This window comes from Dendropsophus ebraccatus, chromosome 4 (genome assembly GCF_027789765.1).
Source record: "Dendropsophus ebraccatus isolate aDenEbr1 chromosome 4, aDenEbr1.pat, whole genome shotgun sequence".
Lineage (NCBI taxonomy): Eukaryota > Metazoa > Chordata > Amphibia > Anura > Hylidae > Dendropsophus > Dendropsophus ebraccatus.
The window spans coordinates 6,427,281-6,452,443 of record NC_091457.1 but is presented as its reverse complement, the minus strand read 5'-3'; the positions used below and the strand labels follow the sequence as shown (position 1 = coordinate 6,452,443).

General features: G+C 46.9%; 1 protein-coding gene and 1 non-coding gene across 2 annotated transcripts; both read left to right on the top strand.

Annotated features, from left to right (window-relative positions):
• The first annotated feature begins 2,211 nt into the window (after positions 1 to 2,211).
• Positions 2,212 to 14,322, top strand: EIF4G2 (eukaryotic translation initiation factor 4 gamma 2). The gene is made up of 20 exons (XM_069965045.1): positions 2,212 to 2,230; positions 3,572 to 3,809; positions 5,641 to 5,802; positions 6,288 to 6,390; positions 7,201 to 7,332; positions 7,416 to 7,482; positions 7,567 to 7,718; positions 8,202 to 8,312; positions 8,510 to 8,593; positions 8,836 to 8,934; positions 9,058 to 9,199; positions 9,390 to 9,553; positions 9,779 to 9,883; positions 10,188 to 10,403; positions 11,399 to 11,614; positions 11,925 to 12,183; positions 12,494 to 12,698; positions 13,026 to 13,234; positions 13,329 to 13,450; positions 13,934 to 14,322. The coding sequence occupies exons 2-20, from the start codon at positions 3,730 to 3,732 to the stop codon at positions 13,997 to 13,999; spliced, it is 2,694 nt and encodes an 897-aa protein (XP_069821146.1). The 5' UTR covers positions 2,212 to 2,230; positions 3,572 to 3,729; the 3' UTR covers positions 14,000 to 14,322.
• On the top strand, positions 9,930 to 10,113 carry LOC138790443 (small nucleolar RNA SNORD97). Its single transcript, XR_011363099.1, has one exon. It is a non-coding gene; the product is annotated as a small nucleolar RNA SNORD97 (small nucleolar RNA).
• Positions 14,323 to 25,163: the final 10,841 nt, after the last annotated feature.

Genomic DNA, 25,163 nt, shown 5'->3' with positions numbered 1-25,163 from the left:
CAGTATATGGGACCACTACTGACTGGTCAGAGCCCATGTGCCCCCTGGCATCGATCAATGGGAGAAAGTGGTCTGGTGTCATGGGTCACGTTCTCCATGTGTGCAGCCCTTACCCGAGGAAGAGATGGCACCAGGATGCACTATGGGAAGAAGACAAGATGGTGGGACAGTGTGATGGGCGATGTTCTGCTGGAGACCTTGTGTTCTGGTATCATGTGGCTGTTACCTTGATACCGACCACCCTCCCTCCCTCCCTAACTATTGTACACACCAAGTCCCCACTTCATGGCAGCAGTCAGTGGTGCAGTCTGGTCATTGGGGGGGAGACATCACAGGGCTATGGGGTTTGGTCCCTGGGGGGGGGGAAGACATCACAGGGCTATGGGGTTTGGTCCCTGGGGGGAAGATGTCACAGGGCTATGGGGTTTGGCCCGGGTTGGGGGGCAGTCAGGAATACATCACAGGGCTATGGGGTCTAGTCCCGAAGGGGAGATGTCACAGGGCTGTGGGGTCTGGATAGATGAGCTGCTATTAGTGTTGAGGGCATCGGCCTTGTACCGTGATAGTGACTTGCATAAATGCGTTGTGTGGGGGCAGATGAGGATTGCGGCACACGGTCTGCCCGTGCCCCCTCCCTCGGGGTGAGGTTTATCTAGGTCACATGAGCTGGCAGCCACATACCACCACCCGGTGCCAGCAGGGTCCAGGCCTCACCTGTCCCTATGAGCACACCTCTGGATTGAGGTGGTGAGGAGGCTGCTGGCTGCTGCTTCCAGGTTTCCTTCTCTCCTTCCTGGAGAACAAAGAAGGAGGAGGCGGCAGCAGCATCTCTGAGGCCCGGCAGCCGCCGCCGGCACCACCTCCCTCCCCAGCCATTGTACGCTGCCGGCTCTGCCCCCTCCTCCTGCAGCCCAACCTGCGCTCCTTTGTTGTTAATCCAGCCTTTTAGTCTACAAATTCACAGCGTTTACTGCAAGGCCTGAAACAAAAGCCTCATTGCTTTACATCCCCCCCCCCCCCACCCGTCCACTGTACCGGAGGGGGTTACACAACAAGGGCGGTCGTGGTGTTACTGTATCAGAGAAACAGTATTGATCCGCTGCTGCTGCCGTCCTCTGCAGAAACAGATTGCTGTATTGGGCTGTGGCCCTCTGGATGCTGGAAAACTATTTGCCAACCTGTAGTTCCCTGACAGCTGCTGCATAACTACTACTCTTATCATGCATTATATTGGTGATCCCCACTTACAGAACTAGAACACCCAACATGCCTAGACAGCTGGTGGTGCTCCACTTGTTGCAAAACTACAACTCCCATCATGCATCCCCAGAGTGAGTTGATGGCAGGACCCCACTGTACACCCAGCTATTGATGTCTATGGGGGTCTTTATACTGTGTTAATAGTTCTTGCTCTTTTGCTTATGTTTCTCTTGTGTTTTTGTCTTGCAGCGAGCGTCCCCCTCCCCGCCCTGCCCACTGAGCATTTATTCTTTTTTTGAACATTCTTTGTTATCAAGCCGCCAAAGTGGAGAGTGCGATTGCAGAAGGGGGTGCTTCTCGTTTCAGGTAGGTCATGTGTGCATGCCCGTGTATATCACAGGGTAGTGGGGGGTATGTGACAGGGTACGTGGGGCTTCACTATCCACATGTTAGACTGCTGAGGCTTCCTGCATCAATTGCTGGAAACACATCAGCCATGTATCTGACTACATGAGAGACTGTACCTGGACCCCCTCACCTGGATATAGTGTGATGCTTTTGAATAAACCAGATAAAGAAATCAGCCTTGTCAAGTGGTCGTATGTCTACCTGAGGGCCTATACATCTACATCTATTTAGCTTTGATCCCTCATAAACAGTCATGTGATGTGAAAGGATCCTCACACTAGACCGCTGACCTATTGTCCTAGAGAAGGGAGTAGGGAACCTTGGCTCTCCAGCTGTTGCAAAACTACAACTTCCATCATTCCTGGACAGGCAAAGCTTTAGCTTTGGCTGTCCAGGCATGATGGGGGTTGTAGTTCTGCAACAGCTGGAGAGCCAAGGTTCCCTGTCCTAGATCTTTGTGTGTGATAAGTTTTTGTATGTGTATGTACCGCTTTAAGTGTTTATTGTTGTGTTGTGAGGGCTACCTGTGGCCTAACGCTGCCTCTTATTCTGGTTGCAGTGCTTCGTCAGGTGGAGGAGGTAGGGGTGCCTCTCAGCACTATCCCAAAACTGTCGGCAACAGGTAAGTGTCTATTCAGTTAACAACCTTATAGTTGTCGATTGTCAGCAGCAAGCCTTAAAGTGAACCTGTTACACTGTCTTCTCCTGTCTGCGGGTGGCACTTGGTCACTGTGACAGATCCACTCGGCTGTGACTATTGGCCTGGGGGGCATTTCACTTGATCTCTTCAGGTCATTGCACCCATGGCTGATAAAGTGAAACCGACCTCTTTTTATTTTCATGAATAATGTATTGAATTTATATCATAAACGTCCCATTAGTGGAGGGGCCGACCTCTCGGAGCGGACACTGTAAATTCCAGTAACGTCTGTGGAAAAACACTTTACTGCTTTATAGTGCTGGATTAATGGGCTGCGCTTCTGTATTATGGCCCCAGAATGTAGACCTCATGAGCCGCACCCATGTGATGCTGCAGCCAATCTGTGCAATGAACGAGGCCGTGTTTGGCTGCAACGTTGGATGCATGATGCTGACGCAGCAGTTTTAGTAGCTGAAGCCAGAACTGCAGGGGTTTAATAAATTTACACTCCTGCACATTAAAACTTTCCTTGTATTTAAAGGTAGCAATATATACTGTTCTGCATTACCTCGCTCCCCCAGTGTCTCTTGGTCCACCACCTCTTCGAAGGCATCGCCCAATCAGAGTGTGGCGCTGTCCTGTCTCGGCAACAGCCAATCACTGACTGAGATGACTGTCTGGGAAATGGTTGCGGCTGTGTTCAGCGGAGGACCCAGAGACGCTGGGGGAGTGAGGCGAGAATAAGATTTTTTTTATTTATTTTTTTTTTTTGGGCCTCAACTACAGATGAGTGAACCAGGCAGAGAAACCGAACCATCTGCATTTGCCTCCCGCTGCCTTCCTGTTCTGTGAGAAAGGTGGAGACAGCCAAAGTCCCGCCAGGAAAACAGGAATACAACCTATAGGATGTATTTCCTTTTTCCAGATGGCACTCAGGCTGTCTGGCTCGACCGTCCCCCGCGGAACGGGAAGACTGGGGTTCAAATGCTCTCCTCTAGCTACAAAATATACAAAGCTTTAAACTCCAAAAACTGTATATAGGAGTTCACATTGAAGCTACCTTCAAATGCTAAAGATCTGGTTGTTCGGTACATAATCCAGAAGCTTCTGTGCAGCCTTTGTCCCGCATTACTGCAGTATTATGTGTTGCATATGTTATCGTTGTCCTGTCTATATGATTAACGCTCTTAGCGGGCACGTTCCTCACTTTCTGACCTTGCACTTGTAATGATAGCATTAAGGGGGGGTTGTCCTGTTGTATGGTCTTGTTTCTTCCATGTGTCCCTCATTTTGGCTCTTTGTCCCACGTTTGATCGTTGGCAGGTGGACAGCTGTGATCTGCGTTGTTTTGCCAGGATTTTGATTGGGTGACATTCCCTGCCCAGAGAAGATCGTCTGAGAGGCCCAAACGTTCCCCCTCTTCCCCCAGTCTCTAACTCACTGGTGTATTTCTTTAATACATCTGCGCGTCGTGCACTTGCATGCAGCGCGCGTTAGTTGGAGCGGACTCCGCGGGTTGTGCGCCTGTAACGCACAGTGACCCAGCCTCGCGGAAACGCTGGTGTGTATATACTTCTATATGGTGGGGAGAAGCTCCCCCCTCAGTGCTGTCATCTGTGTTCTTCCCTGGAAAAAACACTGGCTTATATAGCATCCTATGTCTGATATATATTGTACCGTATCTCCTGTAAGAGAAGGGTCATTATGCACAATATAGGGTTTTCCACGTTGTGCACACTATAGCATTTTACCCCATACACTATTTCCATTTTACCCCATTTAAAGTAATGTAAATCCTTATTGTATAATCAAATGATTGAAGGCAAATGTAATGGAGTATCTCTGCCTTATACAGTAGTGTTGTCACTTGGATAAGCCATCAGTTCATGAACTGTTGGGGGTCTGACCTGTATCAACCCTGGCAATGAGGGCCATGACTGGTGGGTATAGCATTGGGTCCCCTTCACAGTGGCGGTTAGTGGTTAATACTTAGTTTGTATCTAGTCTGAACTTAAAGCAGACTCTGCCCCCCCCCCCCCCCCCTCCCTTTTTAATCAGCTGGTAAATCAGCTTCAGTACTTATTAGCTGCTGTGTGTCCTGCAGGAGGTGGTGTATTCTCTCCAGTCTGACACAGTGCTCTCTGCTGCCACCTCTGTCCATGTCAGGAACTGTCCAGAGCAGGAGAGGTTTTCTATGGGGATTTGCTGCTGCTCTGGATAGTTCCTGACATGGACAGAGGTGGCAGCAGAGAGTACTGTGTCAGACTGGAGACAATACACCTGCAGGACATACAGCAGCTGATGAGGACTGGAGGCTTTTAAATGGAAGTAAATTACAAAGGCAAATAAGTTAGATGTCAGCGCTCTTGTATCCAACCTCGTGTCTGACGTTATGTAGACCAATGGGCACAAAGAGGAAACCCCTGGACTGTGAGGTTTATATAAATGAATAAAGACTGCAAATCTATTCTGCTCTGAATATAAAATTTCATTGTTTTTGTCTTAAGGCTATTTTTAAGACTTGTTTCGGACTGAACGTTCCGGAAAGTGCCAGCATTTTAAAAGCCTCATAATTAAAAATGGTGCAATTTTATATTCAGACCCAAAGAGGTTTGTGGTCTTTATTCATTTAAGTTATAAGTTTGTGTATGTTCTTGAAACCAGTTGATTTGAAAGTATTTTGCAGGAGTACCCCTTCAACATAGAGGTCACATGACCTGTTCGACTTTTTACCGGTCCCTGTGTATTTATGGGGATGGTAACAGCCTTGGATATTGGTCCTTGCATAGCGATGAATAAAGCACTTACTCTGTATATATCTGCCCTTTTATATTGTAGCCTGTGGGATTTTGCTGCCGATGTAAATTTGGTTTACTGCTGTGTAACAGACCCTCTGCTGTGAGAAGTATCTGGGACCTGGGCTTTCAGCACCTTTTGCAATGATTAAACACTCTTCCAGTTACAGGTCGCCCGTCATGGTGTCCCTCATCAGTTGTTTCTGCCGCTGGAAGTTTGGATAACTGGATACGTCCATGCTGGGTTGGTCCTGAGCACAGTCTGTATTCTGGAATTAACCCGGCGTGGTCGTATCCTCCTAGTCATTTGCACTTTTAGCGTCAGGAGCGACTGATCAGGTGAGTAAATGGTACGACCCCTGATTTAGTATCTGGTCGTATAGAGATGCCTTCCCTTAGATTTGGTGCTGAGGGGTCTCATCTTACATTGTGTACTCTTGGCGTCTCCTTAGTTTCCCTGTCTGATAATGGAGGGGGTCTTGCTCCTTGCATGCTAATATTCCTACCAGTATTGATGTACTATGGCTCTTGGATGAGAGACGCTGACTTGCTGTGGCCGGTTCTTTGTGACTAAAGAATTTTTCTCTTTTTTTGCAGCGAGTACCTGGGGAAAACCCCAGGGCCTGGCGTTCAAAGATGGATTCCTTCACGAAGCACTAGACGAGATGTTAACTCCACAAATAACTCCGCCAACAACACTGCGCACACCTCCGCAAGTGAGAAAGAACGGCACGATGCAATCTTTAGGAAAGTAAGAGGGTAAGTGCATCCATGCCAGGGCTGCGGCCTACACTGAAGGTTAGAGGTCACGTGAAGGACCATAGTAGCAGCACAGTACATGACTGTATATCCGTGCTGTGTGAATGTTGTTTTTTGGACCTATGAGTGTATGTTCAAAGTCAGTGTGGACCTGAAAAGGAAGAAAACCCCAATAAAGTGATGCCATATCCTTACTTTACAAGATGGGAATACCTCTTAAAGGAGTTATCCAGATTAGAAAGGGCACAGCTGCTTTCTTGCAAAAACATAAAAAGTACTCCACCCCTGTGTGGTATTACAATTCAGCTGCATTCACTTGAATGGAACAAAGCTTCAAAACCCAAACTTATGACAGGAGTGGTGCAGTCGTGTGTGTGAGCCTGGATAACCCCTTTTTAAATTCTGTTAGCAACCCAACAAGTCCAGATAAATAGAATTTTTTACTTATTTGCACTTCTGTAACTCCTTTTATCTTTCTCTTCCAGCATCTTAAACAAGCTTGCTCCTGATAAGTTTGACAAGCTATGCCTTGAGCTCCTTAATGTGGGTGTAGATTCCAAACTCATCCTCAAAGGAGTCATACTGCTTGTAAGTAACATCCGCCATCACTAAAGTTGTCTGTCTTTTGTTAAAGTTTCTGAAACTCCCATGTGTCTCGGGCCCCTTTCACACACCAGTAGGATTCAGTCTGCAACTGCCATTGATTTCATTGGATCCATGCCAGGGACACTCTTTGCTGCAATAAATACTTGCATCTGTTATACAGCACAGATCACCTGTCGGCAGTTGTGGACAGTCATGGATGCACATCTGTAGTGCTGTCCCAGGGTCCACGTCTGCGGACATTACTAGACATGTGTATGATTCTACAGACAGAATTTGGATAAGGAGAAGGGTCGAGCACTGTATTTCCAGCACCAAACCCTTTGAGGAATAGGCCTGTGTTCAGCTGAACATTCATAGAAGACAGCTTAATCAAACACTCGACTGTTAAACTGTATAGACTCCTGTATAGATTCTCTTAAATTGACAAGTTTTAGAAAATTATATAGATTTGTAACTTCTATTTCATGGACAGAGGTGGCAGGAGAGAGCACTGTCAGACTGGAGAGAATACACCACTTCCTGTAGGACATACAGCAGCTGATAAGTCTTGGAAGACATATCGATTTGTAACTTCTATTTAAAAATCTGCTAACTTTCTGACACCAGTTAATTGGAAAGAGATTTTTGCCGGAGTACCCCTTTTTAATAGACAATAGGCCCCACATGGCTCCTTAGTAAACACACTGGAGACACAGAGCAATGTGAATAAGATCCATACACACAGGTTTAAAAACTGGTTACTTGGTAGAAGTCTTTCCTTTTCTTAATTCGTGTTCTTCTTGGTCGCCTCAGATTGTAGACAAAGCCCTCGAAGAGCCCAAGTACAGCTCACTCTACGCTCAGCTATGTCTGCGATTAGCAGAGGATGCACCAAACTTTGACGGCCCATCAACAGAGGGTCCACCAGGGCAGAAGCAAAGCACAGTGAGTATCAAACGGTTACCTCTAAGGCCTCACGCCGCAGCCAGTAAATCGTCATTGTGCTAACCTTTGTCTCTCTTCCTCAGACGTTTAGACGCCTCCTAATTTCAAAACTTCAAGATGAATTTGAGAACAGATCGAAAAATGTTGATGGTAAGTGTATAGCGGGGAAGTGTGTTGTGGAGATCCGAGGCCGCTTCACAGGATACTGATATGTAATCTTCTTGTCTTATCCAGTATATGACAAAAGAGACAGCCCCCTCCTCCCTGAGGAAGAGGAACAAAGGGCTATCGCCAAGCTCAAGATGCTGGGAAACATCAAGTTTATCGGGGAGCTTGGCAAGCTTGACCTTATTCATGAATCTATCCTTCATAAGTGCATCAAAACAGTAAGTATGGAGTACGCTGCAACGTCTACCTGTCAGATGTAACATAAGTCTGTGTATTCATTTCCTAGAGCCGGGATGGGGAACCTCTGGCCCTCCAGCTGTTGCAAAACTACAATTCACAATAGACCCGTGGCTCTATTTATTCCTATGGAGTGACAGAAAGAGTATGGCGGAAGAGCATTGTACTCTGCTCTTTCCGTCGCTCCATAGCAATAAATAGAGCCGCGGGGCACGTGCCCATTCATAACAGCCAGTAGGGTCAGATACTGAGATCACCTGTCGTGGGTTTCGGGGGTCGGACACCTGCTATCTCCTACTTTTTCCCCTATCCTGTGGCCTTTTAGTAGCCATTTAGTGTTCTTACCTGCCCACTGGTCTGTATCCATATGATACAAGCTCTTCTAGTTTCTGCTGCTCTTTGTAAATAGTATAATAGATGTATGTGCTCTAGTCTGCTCACACCATGCTATCTTCTCTCATCAGCTTTTGGAAAAGAAGAAGAGGGTCCAACTTAAAGACATGGGAGAGGATTTGGAGTGTCTCTGTCAGATAATGAGGACTGTGGGGCCTAGATTAGACCACGAAAAAGCCAAGGTATGTACATAGGTTAGCTGGCAAGTGTCTGCTGGGGGTCCAAGCCCTGGTAGTGTCACAGATCACAGGAAAGGAGCCACAGTCTTCCATGCTTGACCTAATCTCCAGTCACTTGCTATGAACCTCTGAAGATAGTAACGTCTTTGGTCCGTTTTTCATTATACGTGTACTAATGTGTCACCCTGTTTCCTTTCTAGTCCTTAATGGATCAGTACTTTGCCCGGATGTGCGCCTTGAAGTCTAGTAAGGAATTGCCAGCAAGGATTCGTTTCCTGCTGCAAGTAAGTGTCTGTGAGGAAACTTCGTCCCTCCAGCTGTTACAGCACTACATCTCCCATCATGCTTGGACAGCCAAAGCTTTAGCTGTCTAAGCACGATGAGTGAGTTTTGCAACAGCTGGAGGACTGCAGCATTATGGCATTGATGTACTTGTGATGTCAAAGTGCTAAGGGTACATATTTATCTGGAGGAAGCTTTAACATGTCTTGCTATAATTTCATTTTTTTTTTTTTTTTTTGTGTAGGATACTGTGGAGTTGCGAGAAAACGGTTGGGTTCCTCGCAAAGCTTTCATTGACAATGGACCAAAGACTATCACACAAATCCGCCAAGATGCAGTGAAAGTAAGTGGCTGGATGGGATCCTATAAAGGCTGGGTAGTGACTGTCGCATGTAGAGATGCTTTATGTCGAGACCTTCTGGATCCTTGTTGGTTACAATGATTTTTTTTTTTTTTTCATTTTCAGGATCTAGGAGTTTTTATTCCTGCTCCTATGTCTCAAGGAATGCGAAGTGACTTCTTTTTAGAAGGACCGTTCATGCCACCAAGAATGAAGCTTGACAGGGACCCTCTTGGAGGACTTGCTGACATGTTTAGGCAGATGCCAGGTACGTAGTATGTGCTGCACAATCGTAAGGGATTACTACTTCCACTTCTAGTGTGCTGATATTGAGCCACCCCACCCCCTCAAAGTGCTAAAACAGTAGCTTAGCATTTGGCTTCCATCTCTTCCGTCCCCCTTTGATCAATACTTCAATGTGATGGTTCATGTAACCAAGCACCCTGTCTATCCTGCAGGCAGTGGAATTGGCACTGGTCCAGGGGTTATACAGGACAGGTTCTCGCCAACCATGGGACGTCATCGCTCAAATCAGCTCTTCAATGGTCATGGTGGGCACATCATACCTCCTGTACAGTCCCAATTCGGTGAAATTGGAGGCAAACCGTTCATGAAAAGCCAGGTAAGACTTATGCATGTGTTCTCCATCTGATCTAGGGTCCTAGTATGTGTATAGTCTACTAATTCGAGCGAAGAGCCAAATGGGCATTAGACAATAAGAGTCCCCCAAAACCTTATTATTCACATTGGCTTCTGGATGGAGCTATGGGACGATTACTGCAAATATCAATTATTTTAGTTTTTGCTATATTGCGTTGTGTTAATACATACGAATTATTCTCTCCAGGGCCAGGGTCAGATGTACCAGAGTCAGGGGCTCTTATCGCAACAAGGCCAGTCCAAGGATATGCCTCCTCGGTTCATTAAAAAGGGGCAGCTTAATGCAGATGAGGTTTGTATCACTGACCAATGGGAGTGTGTGTATATAAATAGATATAATGCCCGATGATTAAGAAAAGACGCGTTATTACGAGGACAGAAGCTGGGGTCTCCTCCTGCCCCCCCATCTCCTCTTTCCTCCTATAGCTATCTTCCTCTCCCCCTTACCCCACTCTTTACCACTATCTCCTTCTTCTGGAGTACCCAGTGTCCTTTGAGCAAGATTATGAGATATGAGGGCGTTACTGACCTTTTTACTGATCTTCCTCATCTGCTTATTGTCTGTAGCTCTTAAACTCTCCACACTTGCTTTGCAGATCAGCCTGAGACCAGCTCAGTCTTTCCTAATGAATAAAAACCAAGTGCCAAAGCTCCAGCCTCAGATGAGCATGATGCCCCCTCGCACACAAACGCCACCCATGGGACAAACTCCTCAGCTTGGCCTAAAAACAAATCCACCACCCATCCAAGAAAAGCCTGCCAAGACTGTGAAGAAGCCTCCACCATCGAAAGAAGAGCTCCTTAAACTTACTGTAAGTGAAGGCAGACGCTCATTAGTAACTTGCTTAGAAGTTTTCTGCATAGAGTCCAAGATGAGGAAGCTGGAAAACTAATCCAAAATTTAAATCCCCATTGCCACAAGTGGTCATGCCGTTGGCTATTAGATGATGCAGGTGTAGAAGGGGTGCCTGTACTATCCGTGACAGGTCCCAGCTGTCACTCATAGCCAACCAGAGTTGAGCGCTAATCCTGTCTGTTAACCCTATAGATGTTGCGATGAGTGAGAAATCTCCCTCTGTTCACCATCAGAGCTCTGTCAAGTAAAGCTTTCTAGAGCCAATACCAGATAAAGTGAGAGGTCTGATTTGAGTAGTAGGCCCTAATCCTTAAAGCCAAAATTAATCTGGTCCAGGAGGCCTTAAAGGTGTTTTCCAGGGTGGGGGAAGATACATTGATAAGCTGTCAATAGAGAGCAGTGCCAGTGCTGAATGTCAATAAAAGCTGATGTCACAGTACCCTGGAGACTGTTAGCAACGCTCCTATCTGCCCCTTTCTAATGCTGAATGGAGCGGGCTGGGCAGTGCTCCTAACAGTCTTACTGGACCACTGGAGCACATGACTTGACTGCACTGCTGAGGAGGAAACTAAGACATGCTTTCCTCCTCGGCATCTTGTCAGCGGGTTGGATTAGTTTAACCTGCAGATGGTTCCCCTTTAAGTTTGTGGTTTCCAAATTTCACCTGTATATGCTGGATGGAATCTGCACTGTGACTGTATAGCAAACTCTGAGACCTTTACTAGTGTTGAGCGGCAACCATCTTCTCCAGACGGCGCAACGAAAATTACCAAGGTTTGGAAAAAATTCTAAATCAGGATAGTTTTCTGCTTACCACTACTTTTAGAGTTTAGCGTTTTTGCTTCTGACTCAACATTAAAGAAGCTCCGGCTGTAAATAACACATGAGGTATACCATTTAATACATTTTATACTTCATGGATCTGTTTCTCCCCCCCCCCCCCCCTTTCAGGAAGCGTTTGTGACTGAGTACTTGAACAATGGGAATGCAACAGATGCCATAAATAGCGTGAAAGAAATGAGAGCTCCCAAACACTTCATCCCAGAAATGATCAGTAGGATCATCCTCCAATCTCTAGACCGGTCTGATGAAGACAAGGAGCGTGCCAGCTCTCTGATCGGTGTTTTGCGACAGGAGGGAGTGGCCACCAGTGACAACTTCATGCAGGTAACGTCCCATCAGCAAGTCCCGATCCAAACTTGGTGTCTGGCATCCCTATGATGAGTTTAGGTCAGGGGTGTCAAATTGCAGCGCTTCAGTTCCCATCGTGCCTGCACAGCTAAAGCTTTGGCTGTCTAGGTATGGTGGGAATTGTAGATTTGGAACAGCTGAGGAGCTGCAGTTTGACACCAGCGGTTTAGGTGGTCGGACTAGGACTTAGAAATATAGACACATTATGCTTTTCTATATAATACTTTCTCACTGGTGTGTTTTTTTTTTTTTTTTTTTTTTTTTTTTTTTTTTTTTTAAATTATAGGCTTTCCTAAGTGTGCTGGACCAGTGCCCAAAGCTGGAGGTGGACATACCCCTGGTGAAATCTTACCTTGCACAATTTGCGGCTCGTGCCATAATTGCTGACCTGGTGAGCATTTCTGAACTGGCTCAGCCCCTGGAGAATGGCACCCACTTTCCGTTGTTCCTACTCTGCCTTCAGCAACTGGCCAAGCTTAAAGATCGGGAATGGCTGACGGAGCTGTTTCAGCTGAGCAAAGTCAATATGCAGAAGATGTTACCAGGTGAGTGCGACGAAGGGACCTGAATAGTAGCGGGGGGGGGGGGGTGTAATACTGCAGGAGGTAGTCAGCATTTCAAATTCTGCACTGGAGTCATGGGATGGGAATTACAGTGCTGATGAATACAGAGCAAAACTACAGTAAGTTCGGTATCACGAAATTCCAAGCAATTGGTGCTTTGCCAAAAAACGAACTTGCTATAGATTTGCTCCTCTCTATTGGTGACTGGAATCATGGCAGATGTGATATACAGGCTGTCAGCTGCATGGTGAATGCAAACACACTGACCCCCATGTTCCCCTTCCCCTCTTAGAAATTGACCAGAACAAGGACCGCATGCTGGAGATCTTAGAAGGAAAGGGCTTGAGCTTTCTATTTCCGCTAATGAAACTGGAGAAAGAGTTGCTGAAACAAATAAAGATGGATCCTTCCCCACAAACCATCTACAAGTGGATTAAGGATAACATCTCTCCTAAACTTCATGTAGATAAAGGATTTGTGAATATATTGATCACCAGGTGAGTCCCCTACCGGAGAAGTGGGTTTTGGGTTTAGTTAAAGTACAATCTACCTCCACCTTCTCTGCATACGAAGGCAATTCCGTTACCTGACTTGTATATTGGGTAATGTTCACACTGCGTCTTGACATATGCACTACATATACATCAGATGTGTCCTTAGGTTTCTGTTCAGGACCCAGAGGCCAGAAGTGCTCCTGGACTTTTTAGTTGGTTCTACGCCCGTATGGCATAACTTTAAGAGTAGTTGCTACTTCTGGCATACGTCTGATGGAGCTTGCGTCTATTACAAATCTTATTGACTGGCTCTTCCTCCTTTCCTTTTAGCTTTTTGCAGTATATTTCTATTGAGGTTTGCCCAACAGAAGATGCTGAACAGGTGGCGGCGCCATCAAAGGAGCAGCTCGACCTTGAGAAGCAGCTGCTGTTGTCCTTTAAGCCAGTGATGCAGAAGTTCCTCCATGACCATGTCGATTTGCAAGTCAGTGCCCTCTATGCCCTTCAGGTGCACTGCTACAGTAAAAACTTCCCCAAAGGTTTGTCCACCGCTCGCCTCATTTTACCCCTCTCCTACCGCTGCTTTGTGATGCATCTTATTTCTCTCTAACACTGACGGTCTTGTGTCTCCAGGCATGTTACTGCGCTTCTTTGTCCATTTCTATGACATGGAGATTATAGAAGAGGAGGCCTTCTTGGCATGGAAGGAAGATATTACACAGGAGTTTCCTGGGAAAGGAAAAGCTTTATTCCAGGTGAGATGATACTTTCAATGTGAATTGGCGGATGTATCGGTCAGGATGAGTATTCAGACCCATAGACTATATTTACACCCCATCAAAATGACGGCTGCTTTCATTGGATGGCCGTCACTTAATGTCCATTTTGTGTAAAGTGGTGTGTCGTATAGTAACAGCCAACTTAAAACCTATGGCCAATCCGGTAAGAACCTGCTTCATTTTGACAGTGTGTGAACATAGCCCAATCTTCTGTTTTTCTAATCGGTAGAATGAGCCAAAAGACTTTACACATGCCCCTTTTCCTGCTGTGTCAGTGATCTAGACAGGACTTCAATAGAAAGTCAAGTCTAGTTGGAAGTGAACGTGTTGCAAACTGACTTCTCGACTCGTTCTCTTGATCTGACCAAACTTTTGACGTTTCCTTTTAAATGATAGATATACTTCAAAGTCTTGTGTAATATATAACATGGCCTCTTTAACCCTTGTTATAATCCTCAGGTGAACCAATGGCTGACCTGGCTGGAGACGGCGGAAGAAGAAGAATCCGAGGAAGAGGCCGACTAAAAAGAACCAGCCAAAGCCTTAAACGTTGTGCAGACATACTGTTGCTATGATGTAAACTGCGTTTTTTTGACCTAACCACTGCGAAAACACCATTCCGCTGTAACGTTTTGTTTTTTCGCAATATCTAATGCAGAGGCATGTCGACTAAGATCCTTCTGCCTAAAAAAAAAAGTTTTTAAGTGTAACGTCTTAATCATAGTCAGCCATGCAATATTTTAGAGTATCTGTAATGTTTAGATCCATGTATTAGCAGCATGCAATAATTACATCCTATGTAAAAAGAAAAAAAAACAGAAGCTGGTCAATGGTGAGGACTCTGCCGCCGCCACCGTGAGGAGGAAGAAGCTGATAGCAACACTGAATACTGTAGAGATGCACTTTGCTCAGTGTAATACTTGAGTCGTTGCAATATTTGGTTGTTACAGAGAATCTTTAACTGTAATTGATGGTTGTTGCCGTAATAGTATATATTGCCTGTATTTCTACCTCTAGTAATGGGCTTTTTGTGCTTAGATTTTAATATCTTTGAGCCTGGGCAAGTGCACAAGTCTTTAAATGAGAAAAAAAAAACACGCAAAGTGGAAGAAAAACTATATGAATTATTTACCTGGTTTACTTGCACAAATTCTGCTCCATTTTCGAGAGATTGATTTTGCTGCCCTCGAAAAGTGACATTTGTGGGCGAGACGCTTACAACGCTGAGAAATACGATGAATTGGTCCTCATAGTATTGAAATTAAGTCTAATAATTTATCAAGTCCTGTTCATGCCCTGATTTTATATACTTGTATCTATCAATAAACATTGTGATACTTGATGTGTCTGACTGTACCTGCCTGCTGAGGGGGGGACAAGCGGCAGCCTGGCCAGTTATTTGTGCCCCATAGAGAAAGCTGAGTGCCCCGTCACACACAGGGTGCGCTTCTATGGACAGGATTATGGATGTGTATTCCTAGTAGTCCGCTTTGCACTGGACCCATTGATAGGATACAAAGAATTTACAAATGTGAGGGTCGAAATCAATGGTTACTACACTGTCCAATTACAAATGCGTAATTGCAGACAGTATTATACTGATGTGTTAAAGGAGTTTAACCCTTGTGCTCTAGTCACATCAGCAGCTGCATTCTTTATCCTGCTAGGTTGCAGGTGTGAGATCCTATAACTCGGTGGCTGTAATGGGTGCAGAGTATTTTATTGTAGGTCATCTTCAATAGCAGTCAGAGCTGTGCTCTCAATTCTGGTTGCCTTTGTATACAAATAATGTAATTCATTTTGCTGTGTGCACAATCAAGTCTTATCCAGAGCTGCATTCACAGTTCTGGTGTGTTGTACTGCTCTGCAGATTAAGATCCTGTAGGTTCAGTGATATGTGGAACTGGCATGGTCAGGGTTAATACAGCTCTGAAGGTTCAGGTTGTATATTGCAGAAATAGGCATACTCTCTACACACTGCAAAGTGTATTCTGTAGTCCAGTATCCTCATGCTTCAGTCACAATCTGTGATTGAAATCCTATCATATAGTGACTATGCATTTTACTTTGTCTCCAATCTTAACCAGAGCTGCATTTATACAAATTTTAGAGATACCATGGTACTCCTGTACTTTGACCGTCACGGTACATTATTTCTTGATATACACTAAATCACCTAAACTGTGCTTTTATATCAATGCAAATACTAATCTAGTGTTCCCTTACATGTTGCAAAACTCTCTCAATGCCCTGATGGCTACTGACAGGACTTGATGGGACTTGTCTTGAAACAACCACAGGTTGGGAAACAATGGATCAGAGCAATGCATCTAAGTGTACATTGTCATGAATCCTGGGAGGCACGCAGAAATAGAAGTACAGCTCTGGATGGGACTGGAACTGAGAAATAAAGTGATAGTGATTCACCAGGATAGTGTTATACCGTGGCTGGATTACAACCTCTATTGTATGTAGTGTACAGGTGAAAATATGCTAATTATTGGGGTGGACATTACCTTGTGAGGCCTCATTCACACATGTACAGACAAGTACGAGACCAGATTGCAGCGGAGTTATCTAGTTCCAGTCTAACATGTCTGTATTGTAGATGAGTAAATGTGGCCTTAGGCCATATTTACATGTTCTGTGCACAGTCTGTATGTATGGTCCGTGTGCAATGGAAAAGCTTTCCCAGCATTGTGTGGTGGTATGATGCAGGGAGCTCTGAAATGGTTTTAATCTTTGCGGTACTGATACAGCCATGTGGCTCTCAGTACAGTACGGGGAAGACTTGAACGTTTTTCAAGCTACCGGCATAATACATGAGGCCAGGAACGTCGTTCCATTGCACAAAGACGGCATAGACTGTGCATGGAACTTGTAATTAAGGCCTATGGGGCTTCTCTGGGGGATAGTCTGATGGTTACTAGATGTTGCATCCCTTCGGGGTGACTGGTCTGGCACTGAGAGAAGCTGCAAGTGATGTGTGCTGCTGAGATCTGTGTGCTGTGTCCTTTAATTTTGCTTTTATTATGCAAGATTTTGTGTAAGATCCTTGTCATTAAAAGTGCAATCCACTCATTTTTACTTGTATGTGCTGGTCTTTTATTTTCATATGTGTTGGGTAGGTGGGGGCCTATAGACGTCGTAGGCTGGAGATGACTTTGTATCTCTGCTCATAAATGTCTTATCTGCTGTGGAGCCAGCTTCCTTTCGTGTCACATAAGATCACCCACATACAACATTTTGCAAAGTGCTTTGCTTTCTGACCTGTTTTGCTTCCGCCTTGGCCAGCGGGGCATCCAAAGCATGGTCCTGACAACTCCACAGCAGCATCTTATTAGAAGCTGGAATTAGATCTTTTGTCAGCTTACCTGTTCCGAAAGTTCTTCAAAGCCTACTCGGATATTGCGCATAGTGTCCCTTGTGCTTTTTTTCCCCATAGCCATCCGCAGATCTGGTCGACCACTGAAACTTCTGTGCACTTCCTTTGTCAGTTTATATGGGCCTCATATGGACAAGATTATATTGAAGGCAATGAGCAGGAAAAGATTTCATTTCCTCTGCCCTGGCCACAAAATCCTGGTCTCTCCTGGAAAAAAAAATCACTACTTTTTGCTCCTTTCTTACTCCACCAACTTTGGACCTTGGCTACATCAATCTTTCGGCAGAATGTTTGTACTTTTCTAAGGGTTGTACCGGCAATTTCTAATATTACATTCACAAGTTTAGGGAACTATCTTGGCTTTGATCAAGGCGATGCAATTCCACACGTCTGCTCCTCAATAGGGATGATCAAACATCTGGATTTTGCAGGTTCGATCGAACTTGAATCTTCAGCAATTGATTCCCGATGGCTTCTCGTTCCATGGGGAAGGTGGACATTGCCCAAGTACTGCCAGGAAAACTGATACAGCCTAGGTAATAGGCTGTATCCCTGTTTTCCAGGCGATACTCGTGCAGTCGCCACCTTCACCACGGTACGGGAAGGCTTCGGGAATCAAATGCTGAAGGTTCGAGTTCGATTGAACCTGCAAAATCCCGATGTTCGATCATCTCTACTCCAGAAGGCAATTTTTCTTCTATTGTCACCTCTCCACAGACTCATTGGATCGTAGCATGCTCCCTTAGGTGATTTACCTCCCCAGCCTGCCTTTGTGGCAGTTTTCTGTCCCTTCATTGGCAGGGACAGGAGTTTACAGGATTGGGGTGGGATCATCTGGAATCTGACAGCCCAGGAGATGTTTTCTGGAGGAATTGGCTCTTTCCATACCATCTTGGAGCAGAGGACAGTCTACCTGTGTCTGCAACACTGAATGGCCTTCCTAGTCAGTCACCAGGTTCATGACCAGACAGGCAGTGTTACAGCTTATCCAGACTGACCATGGTGAAAGCAGCCAACCTCTTGACCTGGAGAGTCATGTCCCAGGTCTCTCCATCCTTCACTTTTCTGGCATCAGCAATTGCTTTGCTGTCCGTCCTTAGATCAAGGTGAGGGATTCAGGACATAGACCTCATGCTGTCCACAGTCAATTGCAAGATCAATAACTTCATGTGCCAGGCTTAGGAGGATTTTCCCCTTCTAGGATCTTCTCTCATAAGACTGGCCTAGATCTTGGCTTGGCCCTAAATTTCCTCGAGAGGCAGGCTTCAGGCTGTTTATTCTTTTCCACTGCGATGGTACATAGTAGAATCGTATAGCGATCCCTTAGTTCCGTTTAGTGGATGGTATTTTCTATTGAATTCAAAACTTCCAGAAGCTCTGTGGCTCCTTTGTCCCATCATCTGGTGTACTGGTGACATGGCATCCTGTGGGGTGAGGCAAGAGCAGCTGGAGATTCTCATGGTCTCGCAAGTTCAAATGATATCACAGGTAAAGTACAGACGGCCCGGCAACAATCTTACTCCTGGAAAATTGTTAACTATTCTGTTCATTGGTTTCTGGGAAAGCTGAAAACAGACATGGAGGTGATCACATTAGCTTTGCCAGGAAATTATTAGGCAAAGTTGCCTTTTATTTAGGGGTGGGGGGGGGGGGGGGAGAGAAATCCCACTTTAAGGTCTAGGGATGACTGATGTAGACAAGAAAATTCTTATGAGCTTTACGTGAGAAGACTTTACGATGAGCACGCAAAAAGTCCACTTATCTTGGTTGTGTCATTGGGGGACACGGACACCTTAAACAATGAAGGTCACCGAATCCACTGTGGCCTGGAAAACTTTGAGGCCAAGAAGCTCCTGAGGATGAGTATCTGTGCATTCTATGAAACTTGGGGAAGGTGTTCTTGTAAGACTAGGCGACCGCTTATCTCATCTGGAGAGCAGAGGCCCCATGATGGACAGACCAGGAAGCCTACTTTATTCTGAAAGAATGCGCCATGAAACACATGGTACACCTCACCAGGAGCCAACCAATCCATCTGGTAATGGTAGCCTTGGAGGTCAGGAGGCCTTTACATGGATCTTTGGGAATAATGAAAAGAGTCCAGAGGTAGGAAGGATGAGCTTAGACATCTGGAAGACCAAAAATTTTATCCGGTGAAAGTAGCATTTCCTTGGAGAAAAGAGAAGGACAACCCCATTCCAAGTCATAAAGCAAGATAAATATCGAATGGGGGTGAATGGAAGAGACCAGGGTATTTGGATAATGTAGGTGTTGGTATAGAGCATGGGTCTCTAAACTGCGGCCCTCCATTTCTGGACAGTCAAATCCAAAGCTTTTGCTGTCCGGGCATGATGGGAATTATGTTTTGCAACAGCTGGAGGGCCGCAGTTTAGAGGCCCATGGTATAGAGGCACCATAAAAGCTGCACCCTGAAAAAAGAACGGATGTCTGACTTAAGAGACCAGTGGGTGATGTAGAGGATAGGGCAGATAACTGAGGGTTAGGCCACGTTTCATTGCCCCAAAGAAAAGACAACACCCTAGGTAAGGAGTGAAACACTCTCACCGTGCACCATATAAAGTCTGGTGGCGGATCCGAAATGTTCAGGGCTTCCTGGTCTTAAGCAATTTAACTATTCCGCTTAAATGAAACACGATTCCCTAAAACAGGCTTTTGACAGATAAAGCATTAAGCGTAGAGACTCCGCACAAAGAGCGGTATTTGAGGAAGATCATCATCACGGAGAAGCAAGGACCAGGGGGCGTCTGTAATTGGACCATCTCTGGGCAACACACTAATCTAAAATATGACAAGGATTGCACATTTCCCTTTTACTCTGATTCGAGATCCTGTAGATGAGAAAGAATGGCCTTAAAGGGGTAGTGCGATGTAAAGCATTATTTCACTGAATAACACACATTACAAAGTTATACAACTTTGTAATGTGTGTTATTTAAGTGAATGGCCCCCTTTCCCATGGGGGAACACACACACACACTAGACCTGGAAGTGTGAAGCTGTATACTTACGGAATCACTGTTGACCCCGGCCACCATCTTGGAACAATCACATCATCTTCAGGAGGCCAGACGGACCGCTCCAGCCCTCCCTCATGCCGGCTCCCCTTCAGCGTGTCATCAGCTGCTCAGCCGCGATTGGCTGAGTATATTTGGGGGGGGGGGGCAGCTGAGGCATTGTCTGTCTGGAAATGAACATGGTAGCCATGCAGGTGAGCCATCAAGTTCTGCAGGCATAAGAAACTATGTCAATTTCAGAAAGGTGATTGGAAGAGAATAGTGAGTGCAGCTCTGGAGTATAATACAGGATGTAACTCAGGATCAGTAATGTATGTACACAGTGACCCCACCAACAGAATAGTAAGTGCAGCTCTGGGGTATAATACAGGATGTAACTCAGGATCAGTAATGTATGTACACAGTGACCCCACCAGCAGAATAGTGAGTGCAGCTTTGGAGTACTGGCCACTAGAGGGAGCTTCTTCCTGTTTCCTGTTTGTTGCTGTGAGGATCGTTTGGTGTGCTCTGTGCATTTGGAGGGAAGCCTGGACTTCGTTTTCTTTGGGGTGCATCCCCTTCTCCCCAGGAGGGGGGTGCATTCCCAGGTATGAGCGAGCCGAGAACCCCAACTCATGCCCCCAGAACCAAGTCCGTGGGGGGCAGAGGAATCCAGCGACCTACAGCAGAGGAAATACCATCAGGAGGTACATCAGAGGTCCAAGGGCTGAGGCGTTCTACTAGGAGGTGCAGCAATGCTTCTCCACCTGCCCCTGAACCAGAGGTAAGAATGGGTAGCCGCAAGGCTACAGCAAGTTGTGGAACTACAAGTGCCAGAAGTTCTGGGAGTACTACAACAACTGTGGAAACTAGCCAGGAAAATCTGTGCAGTGGCACTCCTCCTGGAGCAAGGCTGTCTGCCCATGGAGGTGTGGAGGAAGATTGGGGGGTGCAGCGGGCCCAGGAGACTGTGGGTATGAGAAAGCCAGGAACCAACTCTACAAGCTTCAGGAAGAGGTATGTGCTGTAAGCAAAAGAGAACTTTTATTCTGGAGAACAGTGGGTCATTTAAAGAGAAACTGCAAAACGATGACAGGTTTGCTGAAATGGAGAGAGAAAGGCTGAGAGGGTTCCAGCCAGAGAGCCGGGTGGAGGAGGAAGGAGACGCTGCGGAGGTACGTGATGTTGAGCCAAATCCACCCGGGGGTCCCCAGCAACAGACCCCATACAGTGAGCTCCCTGCAGGGCAAGCAGCATTGTCATCTAGCCGCGGTTCAGGAGATGAAAGCAACACCAGTTACCAGGGAGGGGCGCTGATGGCCCAGATCCAGCGCCTGGAGTCACCAAGGCGCCTCCAGGACTTCATATTCGGAGAGGAGTTACCAGAGGAGGCACCTGGGAGAAAGACCAAGGTAAAGACCACCAAGCTTAAGGAGCAGGTAAAATTTGTATATTCCCCCCTCCCTGTGCCCCCCGGACTGGCCTCAGGGTCAGCTCACTGTGTGAACCCCATATCTCAGCCCAGCCTGAGTTCTGTTGTAGAGAATGGGTAGAGTATGGAGTCTAGTATGGAGGTAAGCTCCATCACTGTTTGCAGTAGCAGAGGTGGAGCAGGTGAGGTACCGTTGGTAAGGTCGGACAGTGATATTGGCCCAGCGGCGCGCAGTGGAAGAAGAGATGGCCCAGGGTTGGGCAGTAATGTTAAAGGCACTGGTGCATCAGCTCGCTCCCTGACGGGGGAGGGGGATAGCTGTGTGCCGGAGTCAGCTGCGGGAGCTCCGGTGGTCCTTTGGCGCAGCGGTGTCGCCGTCGGGATACTGCCGGGGCTAAGATGTCTTTGCCTCCAAAAAGAAAGACTGGACTTAAAGGGTTTATCCAGCGCTACAACAACATGGCCACTTTCCCCCTACTGTTGTCTCCAGATTGGGTGGGGTTTTGAAACTCAGTTCCATTGAAGTAAATGGAGCTTAATTGCAAACCACACCTGAACTGGAGACAACAGTAGGGGGAAAAGTGCCCATGTTTTTGTAGCGCTGGATAACCCCTTTAAGCCTTTGCTTTGTATTGGTGTTGCCGGACCAGATCGAGCTGAGGACTCTAGTACTGATGAGGCAGTGGGTACCAGGAGAAATAGGACAGGGGCTGCCTCTAAACAGTCCAGGCAGGCTGTTCGGTCCTTTCAAAAGGGACCGGTGACCTGTTCTGTGGAGGTGGCTCCTGTCCTGGTACCCAGTGACGCTGATGGTACAAAATCTGTTTCTGTCCCAGAGCACACCGGTCCACCCAGTGTGAATGGGAGAATTAATGTTGGGAGGAAGGCAGGAGTGAATGTGGGGAGGAATCTGGGGGCTTTGAAGGGTGGTCGGGGCATTGTGACAAGTGGTATTGGTGTGGGTATGGATTATGTGGAGGAGGGTGGTGAAGGGGCACAGATTAGTGGTGAAAACATTGGGCCTGGTCCAGTTGCACCCCCAGCGGCTGCAGCACCTGGGGGAAGTGGGGAGCCGTCCTCGGGCCCTGGGGATGGTGACTTGCTTCAACGTGTCCTGCAGGCCTTAAAGAGAGGGGAGAGAACAATCAATGTAGAGTGTAGAGAGGTTGATCTGTCTTTCTCGATAGAAAGGCATGGCCTTGCAGCCTTCCGAGAGGAAAGGGGTTGGGAAACTGTGTGGTCTCTCCCAACAGCCGGGCCAGGCGGTGTCCGAAGGAATGTGGTCCGTCTGAGGTGGAGAGGCAGTGATACATGTCCCCCAAGATCTAAAGTTGTTGAGCTCCTGGTGAAGATGTGTTTCAAGGCAGCTGACATCTTTGCCTTGATACATCCCTTTGGTACCCCTGAATTCGATATCAGCTTTGCTCGGCTGGAGGGGCTTGAGCTTTTTTTGGTCAAACTATGAGCTGGTAAAGGCCATTCGGGCGGTGTCTCGCCAAAACAACGTCAAGAGAGTGACTGTTTTAACTTGTAACGAATTACGAAGGGATCGAATGCAAGTCTTCTACCAGGGTCAGCCTAAGCGCTCTCACAGATGCGGTGACCTCACACATTTCAGTCCTAGTTGACCGGTGCAGAAGTGCTCATTGTGTGGGGAAAGAGGAAAGAAATCTTGCTGCATCCTGTGTGGAGATTAGGTGTCACCTGTGTGGTGACTTGGGTCACCCATTCAGTCGCTGCCCTCGTTCCTTTGCCAACGCAGTTGTTACCCCGTTGGAAAAAGGTCGTGAGGAGGAATCTACTGGGGGGGGGCAGCTGGCGGAGGTGAAGGAGTAAAAGAGCCAGGGAAGAAAAGTAAGCAAAAGATGCCAGCCCAACTGAGGCGTCGGATAAGCGCCAAAGGGAGAGAGAGATGGGGGAGTCTCAGGCAACTCATCCCTGAGGCCAATCTTACTGCAGAGGCTCTGACGGACAGTGATCTATATGAGGAGATTTGGAAAGAAAAAGGTGCCATCTCCTCACTGTCCTCCCATGGTGAGAGCGCGGATGAGGGTGGAGCACAAGCAGGGTACTAAAAAGAATAAGAAAAGGGGAGATGTAAGATGTTCTCCCACCCCCCAGATGCCAAAGGAAGGTACAACCATCCTCCCTCTGATAGGTCTCTCAAACTGGTTCCGAACCCTCCAGGATATTTCCTCCTCTGAGGTGCAGGAGGCAGAGGGTGAGGTTACAGTTGCGGTGACGGAAGGGCCTGCAGGGGACGTCGAATCCTCTCTCCCTGGGGAACTTAATTACTTTGGGGGGGGAGGAGTCAGGGGACAAGGAAAATGTAAATAAAGGGGACATGGATACATCCGTTTCACTAAAGAGAGGTAAACCATCATCAGATGAAGAAGGTGGTGGACAGGATGGAAAGGATAGTGGGAAAAAGAAAGCCGTCTAACTCAATCACCCATGATGGCGGCACCCTCTCCGTTGACGCTGGCTTCCATTAATGTGCTGGGCCTTTGTAGCAGTAAGTCAGAGTGGTGGGAGATGTTCAAAAAAAGGGTTGCGAGATTCTTCCACCAGCTCTCGAGCCTCAGGAGTCTGGACAGGTATCGCCTGTACCAGGGCCTAAGGAAGAAACTTGAACGTCTTGTCTCGACTGGAGGTAGTCGTGATGATGTCTCCAGAGTGAAAGCCTTGCTAATGAGGTGCCAGTACGATAGACACGCATCTTTGGTTTTTGAGAGGGACTACGGGAAGTACCGCTTGCCCGTCCCCTACAGAAACTGCAAGATGTCAGTGAATAGTAAAGTCGTCTCAGGACTGATTGATAGTACAGGATCCCTGAAAAGGTCCAGATCAGGGATCCTGGAGGTTGTCAGATCCTTTTACTCGCACCTCTTGGGGAGGAAGGATCTAGATTGGGATAAGGCCTCAGCTTTCTTGACTGAAACCGTCCCTGAACCAGGGGTAGACCCCTCTCTTGACGTTTTGACAGAGATGATCGAAGAAGAGGAGACTATTGATGGTCTTACCCTCAAGAAGTCACCCGGTCCAGATGGCTTAACATCTGAGTTTTATAAGACCTTTAAGGACACTTTGGTACCCTTTTTGACAGGTATTTAATGAGTGTCTCTCCTCGGGCACTCTGCTGAGGTCAATGAGGAGGTCAGCCTTGATCATCTTGTCAAAAGGTAAAGACCCGTCCCGCATTGAGAATTGGCATCCCATAGCACTTTTCAATGTGGACCGAAAGATTCTGGCAAAAGTGCTGTGTAATCGGCTGGTGAAGTTTGCACCCCAGCTCCTTTCAGGGGCCCAGCATTGCTCTGTTCCAGGCCGCAGTACCTTTAATGCTGTGCTCGGTGTCCGGGGGGCTGTGGAGCAGGGTAGGGCAGGTCACTGGAAGGGGTACTTGCTGTCCTTGGATCAGGCAAAAGCGTTTGATCGGGTTAACCACGAGTACCTCTGGTCTGTTCTTCTGAAATATGGCCTGCCGGGGGTTTTTGTTGATTGGCTTAAGACCTTGTATGCAGGGGCAAAGAGTTTCCCACTGGTGAATGGTTGGATTGGCCGCTCTTTAGAGGTTGGGTCTGATGTCCATCAGGGTTGCCCTTTGAGCCCACTGTCGTACGTGTTTGCAATTGATCAATTCCTTAGGAGGATTGATTGTGGACCATTGGCAGGGGTGAGAATGGACCCTGCGGTGCCGGATTCCACTCTGAGGGTGGTGGCGTACGCCGATGATGTCACCATATTTGTTTCCTCGCAAGAGGAGGTGCAGTGTGTGATGTCAGAGATGGAGCGCTACTCAGAGGCATCTGGGTCCAAGATCAACCAGGATAAGTGTGAGAGTCTCTGGCTGGGAGG